Source organism: Rhinichthys klamathensis, unplaced genomic scaffold (assembly GCF_029890125.1).
Source record: "Rhinichthys klamathensis goyatoka isolate OS25496 unplaced genomic scaffold, OSU_Roscu_1.1 h1tg000504l_1, whole genome shotgun sequence".
NCBI classification, from domain to species: Eukaryota; Metazoa; Chordata; class Actinopteri; order Cypriniformes; family Leuciscidae; genus Rhinichthys; species Rhinichthys klamathensis.
This window is the reverse complement of record NW_026606985.1, coordinates 284,582-302,777: the sequence shown is the minus strand read 5'-3', so window position 1 is coordinate 302,777 and position 18,196 is coordinate 284,582. Positions and strand designations below refer to the sequence as shown.

The window sequence follows — 18,196 nt, the reverse complement described above, 5'->3', positions numbered from 1 at the left end:
TTAACATGAACTTACAGTAAACAATACTTCTACCGCATTTATTATTCTTGGTCAATTTCAACATTTACAAATACATTATTAAAATCAAAAGTTGTATCTGTTAACTAATGCGGTGTGAACATGAACATTTGTTTTAACTAACATAAAAAAAAAAAAAAATGTAAAAAGGTATTGCTCATTGTAAGTTTACGGTATTACTGTAGAATGATTTAACTTGAGTGAACAAACTACAAACTAATAAACTACTGAAGTACTAAAACCTTCTACCAATGGTTTAATAAGCAGGACGGATCATCAGCGCGTGTTCAAAATGCAGAATAGAAAACAACAACAATCAACTAAAAACAAACAAAACTACTGTAAAAGTGACAACAGAAGCAACAGTATAATATAAGGGTAAACTATTTTTATATCTAAACAAACTAGAACATTGTTTCTTTAAACACATTAACATTAATGTGTAGTAAATCAAGGTATTCAGCCGACAGACGCTTTTTAATCTGGTGTGAAATTGACCAAAATAAAATAAAATATTGCGTTAGAAACATAAAGAGTTTTCTGATGGTTAGACTGGTTATTTATTGAACAGCTGAACTTCTTCTGTATCTCTGAAAGTTGCACGGAAATTAACGAAAAACAGATTTAAAAAGAATCTAGTAACTTCTACCAATGTTTTTCATTGTGTACCTAAAGGAAAGTTATAGCATTTGATGAGGAAATAGCTGATCTAAAGTGGAATGATATATTATATTCTAAGGATATAGATTATGGTTGTAATAATTTTTTTAATAGAATCAATTCTGTAAGAGAAAAGATGAGCATAAAGTAATTTAGCGTGGTTCAATAAGAATGTATTGAAAAAATAGGGATTCAGGAGTTAAGAGGAGCTCTCGAGTCTGGAAGAGGCACTGATGGGCTCTGTTATAAAGGTCTGCGAAACTGAGTTATTCAAGAGCTGAGAGTAGCCAGATCCAGTTATTATCTGCATCTAATGAACGAGGCTAATTTGGAAAAACATAAATTCTCTTTTACAGGAGGACCCAAATTCTATAGTAGATCTTAAGTTTAAAGTTCAGGGAAAGCAAACTGAAGATGATTATGCCATTGCTACTTTTAACAGTTTTTTTATTAACTCAGTTAAATAATTAGGGGGAAAACTAGCAAGAAGGGAAATAAATATTAGTCCGACTGATAATGTGGGTAAAGGTTTTAATCTAACCAAGACAAAAGAAATGCAAAGTTATTAGCTCATTAAAAAACTCTAAATGTAGACAAAGATATATTAACCCCTGTCATTACTCATTTAATTCCCTTGTCATTTGAATATAGTGTTTTTCCTACTGCGTAAAAACAAACCATTGTTACTCCTATTTTTAAATCTTCAGATCATTATAAATGTTAGTAATTCTACACAACTGAAAAGAAGATTGTTTGAGCAACTAATATACCCATCTTAACACGGTCTGGCTTACCTTGTATGGGTTTGCTTTCAGAGTAAACCATTCTACTGAAACAGCTACTTTACTCTTAATAGAGCAAATAAAATCTGAAGAGGATTAGTCGGCGCTATATTTATAGATTTGCATAAAGCCTTTGATACAGTTAATCATGCCATTCTCCTTTCTAAACTGTCTACGTTTCAGTTTTCATCTGAAGCTTTAGCTTGGGTATCCTCATATTTATTAAATAGAGAACAATGTGTAAAAATGAAAGGGGTTAAGTCCTGTAATTTACGTTAAATAACAGGGGTAGCCCAAGGGTCAGTGTTAGGTCCCTTATTATTTCGTCTGTATATTAATGATCTCCCGCAACAGTGTGAAGGGATACAAGCACAAATGCTGATGATACTGTTATTTTCACACATGCAAGAACAGCAGAGTTAGGCCCCATCCACACTACTACATTTTAGTTTAGAAACGGATAATTAAAACGAATACGATCTCCGTCCACACCACCGTTTTAGCTGCGTATTAGAATTGATCTCCGTCCACATTAAAACGACTGAAAACGCGGATCACGTGACCATTCACCAACACTGGGCATGCGCGTGCCGGTGTAAACACAACTTCATTGATAAAATTATCCCACCATGCTCTGGGTTAACCCCAAACCGACGCTCCATGTACGGTCAACGCCGCCGCTGCACACGGGAATTGTCACAGATCGCTGGAATAATAGCTTGACTCCGGCGCATGTAGGCAGTTATAGCGCTGTAAAATGCAGAATTTACTTGTACAACAGCGGCTAGCAAAGATATACGCCATGACTGATGACACCCAATCACAGAGCCGAGCGTGAGCCTCTACTACGTCATCGTTTCTAAAGTCCTCCGTCTTGACCCGTCTACACTGAAACGCCCTCCGGAGATTCAAAACGAAAAACGGATCGGCGGCGTTTCTAAACTTCTCCGTTTTGGGTCTCCGTTTTTGCCGTTTTAGTGTGGATGGGAGGTGCAAACGTAGCAAGAGGTCTCCGTTTTTAAACGAAAACGCAGTAGTGTGGACGAGGCCTCAGTTAGTGATAGTAAATAGTTAATGAGTTTAATTATCTTGCAGTAATATTGGACCTAAATTTTGAGGATTATTAAATATAACTTGGCAAATTTTAGACAAATTAGACAATGTCTCTCTGTTGATGTAGCTAAGACTTATATGCATGCTACAATCCTTTCTCACATGTATAAACAGACTTTAAACATTTTAGATAAAAAACCAAACCATTTTCATCATTGTAGGATCTTAGAAAAACATAATTTATTTGAATTTTGACAATTTTAGACTTTTTTTCAAATTTGTGTATGGTTTATAAAATCGTAAATGGCTCGGCTCCTTCTGTACTCTGATTTTGTTCATTTCTGAAAACTGTGGGATCTACCATATTATCATCCATGAGTAATTGTGTTGTTCCTTTTTTCGTCATTCTGCTTTTGTACTATCGTCTTGTGCAGTGATCATATGTCTTGGAGTATCGCAATAATATCGTATTGTGAGTTCAGAATCGTGATATGTGTCGAATCGTGACACGAGGGAATCGTTACACCCCTATTTAATATACCTCATAATTCTGAATAAATCATTATGTGTGTCGAGGACATCAGACCTTCAGAGCGTATCAAACCCGAACTATCTCTGTATGAAACCAGCGTTTGAAAAGCTGAATGGTGTTCTTACCTAAACACCTGGTCTCTCCTGCCGCGTACACTGACGCCGCTCGCGGTTTATTGGTGACCAGCGCCAGCTCGCCGAAGTACTGTCCCCGCGTGCAGCGCGCCACCTCCAGCTCCTGCTCTGACCTCTGACCTGCGCTAGTCTGCGGAGACAGGAGTGTGTGAGTGCCAATCGGGCCGAGGACGAGTGTCCGTGTGTGTGTGAGGTTCTTACTCTGCTCCTGATCATAATCCTGACTTCTCCAGACTCCACGATGTAGAAGCAGTCGGCCGAATCTCCCTGAGGAACCACAGAACACCTTATTAATTAACCACAGAAAACCTGATCATTTAACCACAGAATACCATGCTCATCTCAAAACTACAGTGAACAAAACTGTCATAAACATCCAATTTACTGTAGAACGCACAGAATGGCACAGAGTTTGAATAATCAGATTGCGATATGGACTAGTGTGTGTGAATATTAAAGAACGTTTAATATTCTGAAGAAATTGTTTAATAACCTGAAGAAATTGTGACAGACATTTATTACTATTGTACAGTAGAATGTACCTTGAATAAAATGTTTTTATTTTATTTTATATTTTAAGGTTTTAGTTTCAGTTTCAGAAAACTATGATAACCCTCAGCACAACAGAGAACTTCTGAAAAAATCATACATTTCATAGAGCTGTATCATTGTAAAAAATTGTTTTATTATTAAATCAAAGAAAATCAAAGATAATTTGTGAGAAAATCAAAGATAATTTGTGAGAAAATCAAAGATAAATTGTGAGAAAATCAAAGATAATTTGTGAGAAAATCAAAGATAAATTGTGAGAAAATCAAAGATAATTTGTGAGAAAATCAAAGATAAATTGTGAGAAAATCAAAGATAAATTGTGAGAAAATCAAAGATAATTTGTGAGAAAATCAAAGATAATTTGTGAGAAAATCAAAGATAATTTGTGAGAAAATCAAAGATAATTTGTGAGAAAATCAAAGATAATTTGTGAGAAAATCAAAGATAAATTGTGAGAAAATCAAAGGTAATTTGTGAGAAAATCAAAGATAAATTGTGAGAAAATCAAAGATAATTTGTGAGAAAATCAAAGATAATTTGTGAGAAAATCAAAGGTAATTTGTGAGAAAATCAAAGATAAACTGTGAGATGATCAAAGGTAATTTGTGGAAAAAATCAAAGATACATTTTGAGAAAAACAAAGATAAATTGTGAGAAAATCAAAGGTAATTTGTGAGAAACCCAAAGATAATTTGTGAGAAAATCAAAGATAATTTGTGAGAAAATCAAAGATAAATTGTGAGAAAATAGAAGATCATTTGTGAGAAAATCAAAGATAATTTGTGAGAAAATCAAAGATAATTTGTGAGAAAATCAAAGATAATTTGTGAGAAAATCAAAGATAATTTGTGAGAAAATCAAAGATAATTTGTGAGAAAATCAAAGATAAATTGTGAGAAAATCAAAGGTAATTTGTGAGAAAATCAAAGATAAATTGTGAGAAAATCAAAGATAATTTGTGAGAAAATCAAAGATAATTTGTGAGAAAATCAAAGGTAATTTGTGAGAAAATCAAAGATAAACTGTGAGATGATCAAAGGTAATTTGTGGAAAAAATCAAAGATACATTTTGAGAAAAACAAAGATAAATTGTGAGAAAATCAAAGGTAATTTGTGAGAAACCCAAAGATAATTTGTGAGAAAATCAAAGATAATTTGTGAGAAAATCAAAGATAAATTGTGAGAAAATAGAAGATCATTTGTGAGAAAATCAAAGATAAATTGTGAGAAAATCAAAGATAATTTGTGAGAAAATCAAAGGTAATTTGTGAGAAAATCAAAGATAAATTGTGAGAAAATCAAAGATAATTTGTGAGAAAATCAAAGGTAATTTGTGAGAAAATCAAAGATAATTTGTGAGAAAATCAAAGATAATTTGTGAGAAAATCAAAGGTAATTTGTGAGAAAATCAAAGATAAACTGTGAGATGATCAAAGGTAATTTGTGGAAAAAATCAAAGATACATTTTGAGAAAAACAAAGATAAATTGTGAGAAAATCAAAGGTAATTTGTGAGAAACCCAAAGATAATTTGTGAGAAAATCAAAGATAATTTGTGAGAAAATCAAAGATAAATTGTGAGAAAATAGAAGATCATTTGTGAGAAAATCAAAGATAAATTGTGAGAAAATCAAAGATAATTTGTGAGAAAATCAAAGGTAATTTGTGAGAAAATCAAAGATAAATTGTGAGAAAATCAAAGATAATTTGTGAGAAAATCAAAGGTAATTTGTGAGAAAACCAAAGATAAACTGTGAGATAATCAAAGGTAATTTGTGAAAAAAAATCAAAGATAACTTTTGAGAAAACCAAAGATAAATTGTGAGAAAATCAAAGGTAATTTGTGAGAAAATCAAAGGTAATTTGTGAGAAAACCAAAGATAAACTGTGAGATAATCAAAGGTAATTTGTGAAAAAAATCAAAGGTAATTTGTGAGAAAACCAAAGATAAATTGTGAGCAAATCAAAGGTAATTTGTGAGAAACCCAAAGATAATTTGTGAGAAAATCAAAGAAAATTTGGTAGAGAATCAAAGATAATTTGTGAGAAAATCAAAGATAAATTGCGAGAAAATCAAAGACAATTTGTGAGAAAATCAAAGAAAATTTGGTAGAGAATCAAAGATAATTTGTGAGAAAATCAAAGATAATTTGTGAGAAAATCAAAGAAAATTTGGTAGAGAATCAAAGATAATTTGTGAGGAAATCAAAGATAATTTGTGAGAAAATCAAAGATAAATTGGTAGAAAATCAAAGATAATTTGTGAGAAAATCAAAGATAATTTGTGAGAAAATCAAAGATAATTTGGTAGAAAATCAAAGATAATTTGTGAGAAAATCAAAGATAAATTGTGAGAAAGTCAAAGATAATTTGTGAGAAAATCAAAGGTAATTTGTGAGAAAACCAAAGATAATTTGTGAGAAAATCAAAAGTAATTTGTGAGAAAATCAAAGATAAATTTGTGAGAAAACCAAAGATAATTTGTGAGAAAATCAAAGATAAATTGTGAGAAAATCAAAGATAATTTGTGAGAAATTCAAAGGTAATTTGTGAGAAAATCAAAGATAATTTGTGAGAAAATCAAAAGTAATTTGTGAGAAAATCAAAGATAATTTGTGAGAAAATCCAACGTAATTTGTGAGAAAATCAAAGATAAATTTTGAGAAAATCAAAGATAATTTGTGAGAAAACCAAAGATAATTTGTGAGAAAATCAAAGATAATTTGTGAGAAAATCAAAGGTAATTTGTAAGAAAATCAAAGATAAATTGTGAGAAAATCAAAGATAATTTGTAAGAAAATCAAAGATAAATTGTAAGAAAATCAAAGATAATTTGTGAGAAAATCAAAGATAATTTGTGAGAAAATCAAAGATAATTTGTGAGAAAATCAAAGATAATTTGTGAGAAAATCAAAGATAATTTGTGAGAAAATCAAAGATAATTTGTGAGAAAATCAAAGGTAATTTGTAAGAAAATCAAAGATAAATTGTGAGAAAATCAAAGATAATTTGTGAGAAAATCAAAGATAATTTGTGAGAAAATCAAAGATAAATTGTGAGAAAATCAAAGATAAATTTTGAGAAAACCAAAGATAAATTGTGAGAAAATCAAAGGTAATTTGTGAGAAAACCAAAGATAATTTGTGAGAAAATCAAAGAAAATTTGTGAGAAAATAAAAGATAATTTGTGAGAAATTCAAAGGTAATTTGTGAGAAAACCAAAGATAATTTTTGAGAAAACCTAAGATGATTTGTGAGAAAATCATCTTTGTGATGATTTATGAGAAAATCAAAGATAATTTGTGAGAAAATCAAAGAAAATTTGTGAGAAAATAAAAGATAATTTGTGAGAAATTCAAAGGTAATTTGTGAGAAAACCAAAGATAATTTTTGAGAAAACCAAAGATGATTTGTGAGAAAATCATCTTTGTGATGATTTATGAGAAAATCAAAGATAATTTGTGAGAAAATCAAAGGTAATTTGTGAGAAAATCAAAAAAAATTGGTGAGAAAATCGAAGATAAATTGTGAGAAAATCAAAGAAAAATTTTGAGAAAACCAAAGGTAATTTGTGAGAAAACCAAAGATAATTTGTGAGAAAATCAAAGATAATTTTTGAGAAAATCAAAGATAATTTGTGAGAAAATCAAAGGTAATTTGTGAGAAAATCAAAAATAAATTGTGAGAAAATCAAAGATAAATTGTAAGAAAATCAAAGATAATTTGTGAGAAAATCAAAGATAATTTGTGAGAAAATCTAAGATAATTTGTGAGAAAATCAAAGATAAATTGTGAGAAAATCAAAGATAAATTTTGAGAAAACCAAAGATAAATTTTGAGAAAATCAAAGGTAATTTGTGAGAAAACCAAATATAATTTGTGAGAAAATCAAAGAAAATTTGTGAGAAAATCAAAGATAATTTGTGAGAAATTCAAAGGTAATTTGTGACAAAACCAAAGATAATTTTTGAGAAAACCAAAGATGATTTGTGAGAAAATCAAAGATAAATTGTGAGAAAATCAAAGATAAATTTTGAGAAAACCAAAGATAAATTGAGAAAATCAAAGGTAATTTGTGAGAAAACCAAAGATAATTTGTGAGAAAATCAAAGATAAATTTGGTAGAGAATCAAAGATAATTTGTGAGAAAATCAAAGATAATTTGTGAGAAAATCAAAGGTAGTTTGTGAGAAAATCAAAGGTAATTTGTTAGAAAATCAAAGAAAATTTGTGAGAAAATCAAAGAAAATTTGTGAGAAAATCAAAGAAAATTTGTGAGAAAATCAAAGGTAATTTGTGAGAAAATCAAAGGTAATTTGTGAGAAAATCAAAGATAAATTGTGAGAAAATCAAAGTTAATTTATGAGAAAATCAAAGATAATTTGTGAGAAAATCAAAGATAATTTGTGAGAAAATCAAAGATAATTTGTGAGAAAATCAAAGATAAATTGTGAGAAAATCAAAGACAAATTGTGAGAAAATGAAAGATAATTTGGTAGAAAATCAAAGATAATTTATGAGAAAATCAAAGATAAATTGTGAGAAAATCAAAGATAATTTGTGAGAAAATCAAAGATAAATTGTGAGAAAATCAAAGATAAATTGTGAGAAAATCTAAGATAATTTGTGAGAAAATCAAAGATAAATTGGTAGAAAATCAAAGGTAATTTGTGAGAAAATCAAAGATAATTTGTGAGAAAAAAAATGATAAATTGGTAGAAAATCAAAGGTAATTTGTGAGAAAATCAAAGGTAATTTGTGAGAAAATCAAAGATAAATTGTGAGAAAATCAAAGATAATTTGTGAGAAAATCAAAGATAATTTGTGAGAAAATCAAAGATAATTTGTGAGAAAATCAAAGGTAATTTGTGAGAAAATCAAAGGTAATTTGTGAGAAAATCAAAGATAAATTGTGAGAAAATCAAAGATAATTTGTGAGAAAATCAAAGATAATTTGTGAGAAAATCAAAGATAAATTGTGAGAAAATCAAAGATAAATTGTGAGAAAATCAAAGATAAATTGTGAGAAAATCAAAGATAAATTGTGAGAAAATCAAAGATAATTTGGTAGAAAATCAAAGATAATTTATGAAAAAATCAAAGATAAATTGTGAGAAAATCAAAGATAATTTGTGAGAAAATCAAAGATAAATTGTGAGAAAATAAAAGATAAATTGTGAGAAAATCAAAGATAATTTGTGAGAAAATCAAAGATAATTTGTGAGAAAATCAAAGATAAATTGGTAGAAAATCAAAGGTAATTTGTGAGAAAATCAAAGATAATTTGTGAGAAAATCAAAGATAAATAGGTAGAAAATCAAAGGTAATTTGTGAGAAAATCAAAGATAAATTGGTAGAAAATCTAAGATAAATTGTGAGAAAATCAAAGATAATTTGTGAGAAAATCAAAGATAAATTGTGAGAAAATCAAAGATAATTAAAGATAATCTGGTAGAGAATCAAAGGTAATCCACCTGCCGTATGATCAGCTCTCCGTCTCTGAAGCTCTTCATCCCCAGGACGTCGACGATCTTCATGCGCTCGGACAGCTGAGAGAGAGAGAGACAGAGAGAAAGGGTCATGAAGCGAACGACACAAGCGCAGTGAAGGTCTCGACTCGACACACCTGCAGGGACTTGAGCAGCGGCACGCTCTCGATGAAGTGCTCGTACATTTTCCTCTTCTTGGCATTATTCCTCACGATGAGTCTGTGGAACGTGGCTCTGTCCTGATGGTACAGAATCACAGTGTTTCACAATCACTGGGACTCATTCATCAATACTCAGTTTTGTTAGCGTTTTAGATTATTGTTTTATGAGCGACAAATTTTGCTAGTATTCTGGAAGCTTGAGTTTGATTTCGAGACACGAATGCCCTATCATACACCCAACGCTTGTGTGTTTTGCTAGTTTCAGCCCGACGCAGTTTTCATTATCACGTCCTGTAGGCGGGTCCACAACGCACGTTCACTTTGTCCCGTAGATGATCTGCTTGGGCACTTTAACCTAGCGCATGAGCAGGTCCGGTTCCTCGCTAAAGAAGCATTCAGTTTTTTCGCTTGCAAATTCCGCCGTGTAAATAGCGAATCCGCCATGGCGGATTCCACTGGCTTTTAAAGGGAGATGAGACTCTGATTGGTTTATTGCATTCAGCACAACAGCAGTCTAGAAATTGTACTCAGTTTTGTTAGTGTTTTAGATTGTTTTATGAGCAACAAACGTTGCTAGTGTTCTGGATTCGAGACACGAATGCAGTGTTTTTGCTATGCCGAGCTGAAAGTTGGGAAAGGGTTTTTTTTTTTTTTTGACATGTTTATTCTGTGTTAGCATGTACAATATACAATGTGACTTCCTGAGGGAAATACCTTAACAGAAAATCTTCAAAGTATTGTGACAGGTTTCGTTTCAAATTAAATACACAAACACCTCCAAAGCAAACCAAAAATAGCACATAAATTATAAAAGATACATGTATAAACATATTCAAAAAAATAAATAAATAGATAGATAAACAGGACTACAGTAGCAAAGCAATAATAAAAATAAAAATAATACCAATTATAAATGATAATGTTGGTGACTAGGTTAACACAAAGTTTAACAATCAAAACCTACAGAAAGGCACATTAAAATATTTCCCATATATAATCTATCATCAAAAGATTCCAGCCTAAAGAGGAGACTGATACATGTCAGGGAAAGGGTTTTGAAAAAATTGTTGAGAAATGTGTGAAGAGTGAAACACAGGAAGCTGAAGCTGCAGAGCAGGAAGTGACCTCACCAGCGCCCACAGTGCCCCCTCCTGAGCGGCCCTGATGGTGGCGGCCCGCGGCGTGTTGTACATGAGGGCGAGTTCACCGAAGCTGCCTTTATTATCATAGCGACCCACACAGCAGCTGACGCCGTCCTTCTGGATCAGGATATCAAACACACCCCTGCAGAGAGACAGACGGGTGTGTGCCAGAGAGGCAGACGGGGGTCAGAGAGACAGACGGGTGTCAGAGAGACATACAAGGTGTCAGAGAGATAGACGAGCGTGTGTCAGAGAGACATACGGGTGTCAGAGAGACATACAGGTGTCAGAGAGATAGACGAGCGTGTGTCAGAGAGACAGACGGGTGTCAGAGAGACATACAGGTGTCAGAGAGATAGACGAGCGTGTGTCAGAGAGACATACGGGTGTCAGAGAGATAGATGGGCGTGTGTCAGAGAGACATACGGGTGTCAGAGAGATAGATGGGCGTGTGTCAGAGAGACAGATGGGGGTCAGAGAGACAGACGGGCGTGTGTCAGAGAGATAGACGGGCGTGTGTCAGAGAGACATACGGGTGTCAGAGAGATAGATGGGCGTGTGTCAGAGAGACAGACGGGGGTCAGAGAGACAGACGGGCGTGTGTCAGAGAGATAGACGAGGGTCAGAGAGACAGACGGGTGTCAGAGAGATAGACAGATGGGTGTCAGAGAGACAGACGGGTGTGTGCCAGAGAGACAGACGGGGGTCAGAGAGACAGACGGGTGTCAGAGAGACATACGGGTGTCAGAGAGATAGACGGGCGTGTGTCAGAGAGACATACGGGTGTCAGAGAGACAGACGGGTGTGTACCAGAGAGATAGACGGGTGTATGGGGTGTGTGTCAGAGAGATAGACGGGTGTGTGGGGTGTGTGTCAGAGAGATAGACGGGTGTGTGGGGTGTGTGTCAGAGAGACATACGGGTGTCAGAGAGACAGACGGATGTGTGTCAGAGAGATAGACGGGTGTATGGGGTGTGTGTCAGAGAGATAGACGGGTGTGTGGGGTGTGTGTCAGAGAGATAGACGGGTGTATGGGGTGTGTGTCAGAGAGATAGACGGGTGTATGGGGTGTGTGTCAGAGAGATAGACGGGTGTGTGGGGTGTGTGTCAGAGAGATAGACGGGCGTGTGTCAGAGAGACATACGGGTGTCAGAGAGACAGACGGGTGTGTACCAGAGAGACAGACGGATGTGTGTCAGAGAGATAGACGGGTGTGTGGGGTGTGTGTCAGAGAGATAGACGGGTGTATGGGGTGTGTGTCAGAGAGATAGACGGGTGTATGGGGTGTGTGTCAGAGAGACAGACGGGTGTGTACCAGAGAGACAGACGGATGTGTGTCAGAGAGATAGACGGGTGTGTGGGGTGTGTGTCAGAGAGATAGACGGGTGTATGGGGTGTGTGTCAGAGAGATAGACGGGTGTGTGGGGTGTGTGTCAGAGAGATAGACGGGTGTATGGGGTGTGTGTCAGAGAGACAGACGGGTGTGTACCAGAGAGACAGACGGATGTGTGTCAGAGAGATAGACGGGTGTGTGGGGTGTGTGTCAGAGAGATAGACGGGTGTATGGGGTGTGTGTCAGAGAGATAGACGGGTGTGTGGGGTGTGTGTCAGAGAGATAGACGGGTGTGTGGGGTGTGTGTCAGAGAGATAGACGGGTGTATGGGGTGTGTGTCAGAGAGACAGACGGGTGTGTACCAGAGAGACAGACGGATGTGTGTCAGAGAGATAGACGGGTGTGTGGGGTGTGTGTCAGAGAGATAGACGGGTGTGTACCAGAGAGACAGACGGATGTGTGTCAGAGAGATAGACGGGTGTGTGGGGTGTGTGTCAGAGAGACAGACGGGTGTGTGTCAGAGAGATAGACGGGTGTATGGGGTGTGTGTCAGAGAGACAGACGGGTGTGTACCAGAGAGACAGACGGATGTGTGTCAGAGAGATAGACGGGTGTGTGGGGTGTGTGTCAGAGAGACAGACGGGTGTGTACCAGAGAGACAGACGGATGTGTGTCAGAGAGATAGACGGGTGTATGGGGTGTGTGTCAGAGAGACAGACGGGTGTGTACCAGAGAGACAGACGGATGTGTGTCAGAGAGATAGACGGGTGTGTGGGGTGTGTGTCAGAGAGACAGACGGGTGTGTGTCAGAGAGACAGACGGGTTTCAGAGAGACAGAGAGACTGACGGGTGGCTGCTATAGGAGAGGAAGAATTTTCTAAACTTGTTAAATCATCTAAATCGACAACATGTATGTTAGACCCTATACCGACTAAGCTACTGAAAGAGATGCTCCCAGAGGTCATAGATCCTCTTCTTACTATCGTTAATTCGTCTTTGTCACTAGGATACGTACCAAAAACCTTTAAGCTGGCTATGATAAAACCTCTTATTAAAAAACCACAACTTGATCCTACAGAACTCCTGAAAGAAATGATATCTGCGAGGATTTCCAGTCCGGATTCAGACCGTACCATAGCACTGAGACCGCTCTCATTAGAGTCACAAATGATTTGCTCTTATCATCCGATCGTGGTTGTATCTCTCTATTAGTGTTACTCGATCTTAGTGCTGCGTTCGATACTATTGACCACAACATTCTTTTAAATAGACTCAAAAACTATGTTGCCATTAGTGGAGTTGCACTAGCATGGTTTAAATCACACTTATCTGACCGTTATCAGTTTGTAGCAGTAAATGAAGAGTTGTCTTATCGATCACAAGTTCAGTATGGCTAAAGTTAGTTTTGATTGATTCACTTCCGTTGCGAAGATCATTAGTTATTACCTTAGGGGCCGCTAACACGACACCGTTCTAACAGAAAAACTATTAATGCGCTCCGGCCGCTCATTCGCACACAACAGTGCCTGGTGTCTCGTGAACGCACTCCCTGAAATAGGTTCGAAGGTGCAAACGATTATCCGCACATGCGCATCACGTGTTCAGTCCATAGGTATGCCCGTTTTAATATGCAGGCGTGTGGTCCTTCTTCACAAATCAACCCTCAACAAACTACTTGTCTGGTCTTAATGTATAATACCAAATTTTTTGTTGCGTCTGTATAGACACGCGAACCGGAATTATCCTGACAATGTTTAATCTGTACAGAGGTAAAGAGAGGGAGGCCTTCACAGGGAGAGACTAGTGACACTTCAGGACTACGGTGTCGCCGTGTCCAGGCGCAGGTCCTTCATCAGATCTGGATACGGCCTGGATCCGGCGGACTGTGGTAAACCTCGGGATAAACAGAGACTAATATTAGCGTAGATGCCATTCTTCTTATGATGTAACGAGTACATCAGTATCTATGGGAAGTGTTCCCGGTTCCGGCTGACCTAATCTATGCAGCCTAACATTGAATTATAGAAGTCTATTATGTATTATGTGTATGCTAGGTCAAAGAGATGTGTTTTTAGTCTAGCTTTGAACTGACAGAGTGTGTCTGCTTCCCGGACAATGGTAGGAAGACTGATCCAAAGTTTTGGTGCTAAATAGGAAAAGGATCTACCGCCAGCAGTCGATTTAGATATTCTAGGTATTATCAACTGGCCGGAGTTTTGAGATCGCAATAGACGTGAAGGACTATAATGCGTTAAGAGCTCGCTCAAGTACTGGGAGCTAAACCATTTAGTGCTTTGTAAGTAATCAACAATATTTTAAAATTTATACAATGTTTAATAGGGAACCAATGCAGTGTTGACAGAACCGGGCTAATATGGTCATACTTCCTGGTTCTGGTAAGAACTCGAGCGGCTGCGTTTTGGACCAGCTGGAGTTTGTTAATTAAGCGTGCAGGGCAACCACCCAGTAGAGCATTACAATAATCTAGCCTTGAGGTCATGAACGCATGAACTAATTGTTCTGCATTTTTAATTGAGAGCATATGACGTAATTTAGATGTATTTTTAAGATGAAAAAAATGCGGGATTTACAGATACTAGACACGTGGCTTTCAAATGAAAGATTGCTATCAAAGAGAACACCCAGGTTCCTAACCGATGACAAAGACTTGACAGAGCAACCATCAATTGTTAGACATGTTAGAGCAAATCATTTGTGACAATCAGACAGAGAGACAGAGAGACAGAGACAGACGGGTGTCAGAGAGACAGACAGGTTTCAGAGAGACAGACAGGTTTCAGAGAGACAGACGGGTGTCAGAAAGACAGAGAGACAGACGGGTGGCAGAGACACAGACGGGTGTCAGAGAGACATAGAAACAGACAGGTGGCGGAGAGACAGGCGGGTTTCAGAAAGAGACAGACAGGTGTCAGAGAGACAGACAGGTTTCAGAGAGACAGAGAGACAGACGGGGGTCAGAGAAACAAACAGGTGTCAGAGAGACAGACGGGTGTCAGAGAGACAGACGGGTGTCAGAGAGACAGACAGGTGTCAGAGAGACAGACGGGTGTCAGAGAGACAGACGGGTGTCAGAGACAGACGGGGGTCAGAGAGACAAACAGGTGTCAGAGAGACAGACAGGTGTCAGAGAGACAGACGGGTGTCCGAGAGACAGACAGGTTTCAGAGAGACAGAGAGACAGACGGGGGTCAGAGAGACAAACAGGTGTCAGAGAGACAGACAGGTGTCAGAGAGACAGACGGGTGTCCGAGAGACAGACAGGTTTCAGAGAGACAGAGAGACAGACGGGTGGCAGAGAGACAAACAGGTGTCAGAGAGACAGACGGGTTTCAGAGGACAGAGAGACAGACGGGTGGCAGAGAGACAAACAGGTGTCAGAGAGACAGACGGGTTTCAGAGGACAGAGAGACAGACGGGTGGCAGAGAGACAAACAGGTGTCAGAGAGACAGACGGGTTTCAGAGGATAGAGAGACAGACGGGTGGCAGAGAGACAGACGGGGGTCAGTGAGACAAACAGGTGTCAGAGAGACAGACGGGTGTCAGAGAGACAGACAGGTGTCAGAGAGACAGACAGGTGTCAGAGAGACAGATGGGTGTCAGAGAGACAGACAGGTTTCAGAGAGACAGACGGGGGTCAGAGAGACAAACAGGTGTCAGAGAGACAGACGGGTTTCAGAGGACAGAGAGACAGATGGGTGGCAGAGAGACAGATGGGTTTCAGAAAGAGACAGAGAGACAGACGGGTTTCAGAGGACAGAGAGACAGACGGGGGTCAGAGAGACAAACAGGTGTCAGAGAGACAGACGGGTGTCAGAGAGACAGACAGGTTTCAGAGAGACAGACGGGGGTCAGAGAGACAAACAGGTGTCAGAGAGACAGACAGGTTTCAGAGGACAGAGAGACAGATGGGTGGCAGAGAGACAGATGGGTTTCAGAAAGAGACAGAGAGACAGACGGGTTTCAGAGGACAGAGAGACAGACGGGTTTCAGAGGATAGAGAGACAGACGGGTTTCAGAGGACAGAGAGACAGACGGGTGTCAGAGAGACAGACGGGTTTCAGAGGATAGAGAGACAGACGGGTGGCAGAGAGACAGACGGGGGTCAGAGAGACAAACAGGTGTCAGAGAGACAGACGGGTTTCAGAAAGAGACAGAGAGACAGACAGGTGTCAGAGAGACAGACAGGTGTCAGAGAGACAGACAGGTGTCAGAGAGACAGACGGGTGTCAGAGAGACAGACAGGTGTCAGAGAGACAGACAGGTGTCAGAGAGACAGACGGGTTTCAGAAAGAGACAGAGAGACACACAGATGTCAGAGAGACAGACGGGTGGCAGAGAGACAGACGGGTTTCAGAAAGAGACAGAGAGACAGACAGGTGTCAGAGAGACAGCAGAGGATTGTCTCACCTCTCGATGACGTAGAAGTTATCGCCATCGTCCCCCTGATTGATGATGCTGTCGTGTGGTTTGACCAGCACCTCAAACATGCTGTCTAACACCTCAGCGAACTGATCCTGAGACAGGCAGACAGACAGGCAGACAGACAGGCGTCACACATGCGCTGGTGTCGCGCGTGTCCAGTGTGTGAAGGCTGATATTCACCTGCTCCAGTGTTTTGAACAGTAGTATGTCCCTGCAGGCCTCCTGCAGACGCTGACGCTGAGCCTCTGTTTTATAGTGAACCACCTTCGACTCGCCGGCCTCGTCTTCGTCTTCATCAAGGTTATAAGCCTCCGCACACACTGAGGAACACAATCAGTGTCTCACACACGACTAACAGCTCATGACACGACAGGGCTTCATTAAAACACGCATTCATAAGGAAAGTGGCTCAGTATCTCAATTTAAGCCCGGCAATATGTGTATTGGGTGTCTATGTGGACAATTGCTCTCTGCTCGTCAAAGAGACAGACTGGTGGAGTTGTGCCTACTACAAACCAGGCGTTCTTTGCTGGAAGAATACAAGTTGTCCTTCCCTTGGACTTTGGCTGAATAACTAGATATCCAGTTTGGCCCTTGAGCTTACATGTGATCAAGGGGAAGTCTTCTGAATGTTACAAAATTTGTGAGATGTTCTTGAGATTTGAGGAAGAGATATTGCAGAGGCTATAGATGTGTGTAAAAGCACACGAGTGTGTGATTTAAAGCACTGAATGTTTAAGGATTTATTATTAATTTTTTTACCGACTGCCAGGGTTGTTGTGGAGGGGGAGGGATTTGAGTAAGTTATGTTTGTATTTAAGTGTATGTTATGTTCTTTTGTTAAATGTGTTGTAAAATTCAATTAAAATATGATAAAAAAAAAACTTTTACTGAAATAAAACTAAATATAAAATAAGCATAACTTATTTTATTTCAGCTAGTGGGCAAGGCAACATGTCCTATTTCCAGTTAGTATTCCTTGAAGTACTAGAATAACTTAAACTAATAAAAAATTCATACAAACTTTAGAGACATTCAGAAAAAAACTAAACTTTAGAGACAAAAAAAAAAACTAAAATACAAAATAAATTCTGAAATCAAAAAGTATCAAATTAAACCAGTGGTTTTCAAACTTTTTCAAGAGGGACCCTTTTTTTTTTTTTTTTTTTTTTTTTTTACGCGACCCATAGGCTTGTGCGCAGAATTTTTTTCTTAACCTTTCTTTAAGCACTTTTTTTAACCACTTTACTTTTGATGATGCACGTGCACTTGCTGATCCTTGACGCGATTGCAACGCAAAGTCGATTCTGAAATAATTTGATCAAGCTATAGGCCTACATACAGGACTTTTAACCAATAAATAGCTTATCATTTGCTGAATGCTTAAAAAATACAAATACACAAAACATATTCCACAACAAACTCTTTAAATGTAATATTTATTATATACAGAACAGAACAAGAATAATAATAAAAAAAAACTAAACAAGCCAAAACGAAATAATTTAAAGGGAAAGTAAAAGGGGCATTATGCTCACGTAGCCTAACTCTCTCATTAGAATCAAAATATTTTAACATTCGCGATGTTTTTGATGGTAAACTATTCTTTATTATAGGCGTTGTAGCAACTTCACTCACGTTGCAATATCGACAGGGAAAAAAAAATCATCCTTTTCACATGCGCAAAAATGTGCTTGGAAACATCACGGTTGAGCGGTGCTTACGCTGAATGGTAGCCTACGAATTGACTATTTAAACAGAGCAGTGTGATTTTTATATTAGGTTGACTATTTTATTGTCATATTTTTATTTCGGCTATAATGAACAGGCTGCGATGTCAAGCTTGGAATGGTGTATTTGTGTGTGTGTGTGTGTGTATTTGTGTGTGTGTGTGTGT

At 37.6% G+C, this 18,196-nt stretch overlaps 1 protein-coding gene across 1 annotated transcript in view; it reads right to left on the bottom strand.

The window, feature by feature from the left end:
- Positions 1-18,196, bottom strand: part of prkar2ab (protein kinase, cAMP-dependent, regulatory, type II, alpha, B) — a 28,022-nt gene that overhangs the window by 637 nt on the left and 9,189 nt on the right. Inside the window, exons 3-9 of the mRNA XM_056237939.1 lie at positions 16,480-16,619; positions 16,285-16,391; positions 10,511-10,664; positions 9,357-9,458; positions 9,205-9,279; positions 3,381-3,446; positions 3,171-3,309 (exon numbers count right to left, since the gene is read on the bottom strand). Coding sequence (XP_056093914.1) covers positions 3,171-3,309; positions 3,381-3,446; positions 9,205-9,279; positions 9,357-9,458; positions 10,511-10,664; positions 16,285-16,391; positions 16,480-16,619 — 783 coding nt within the window. The remainder of the gene's footprint in view (positions 1-3,170; positions 3,310-3,380; positions 3,447-9,204; positions 9,280-9,356; positions 9,459-10,510; positions 10,665-16,284; positions 16,392-16,479; positions 16,620-18,196) is intronic.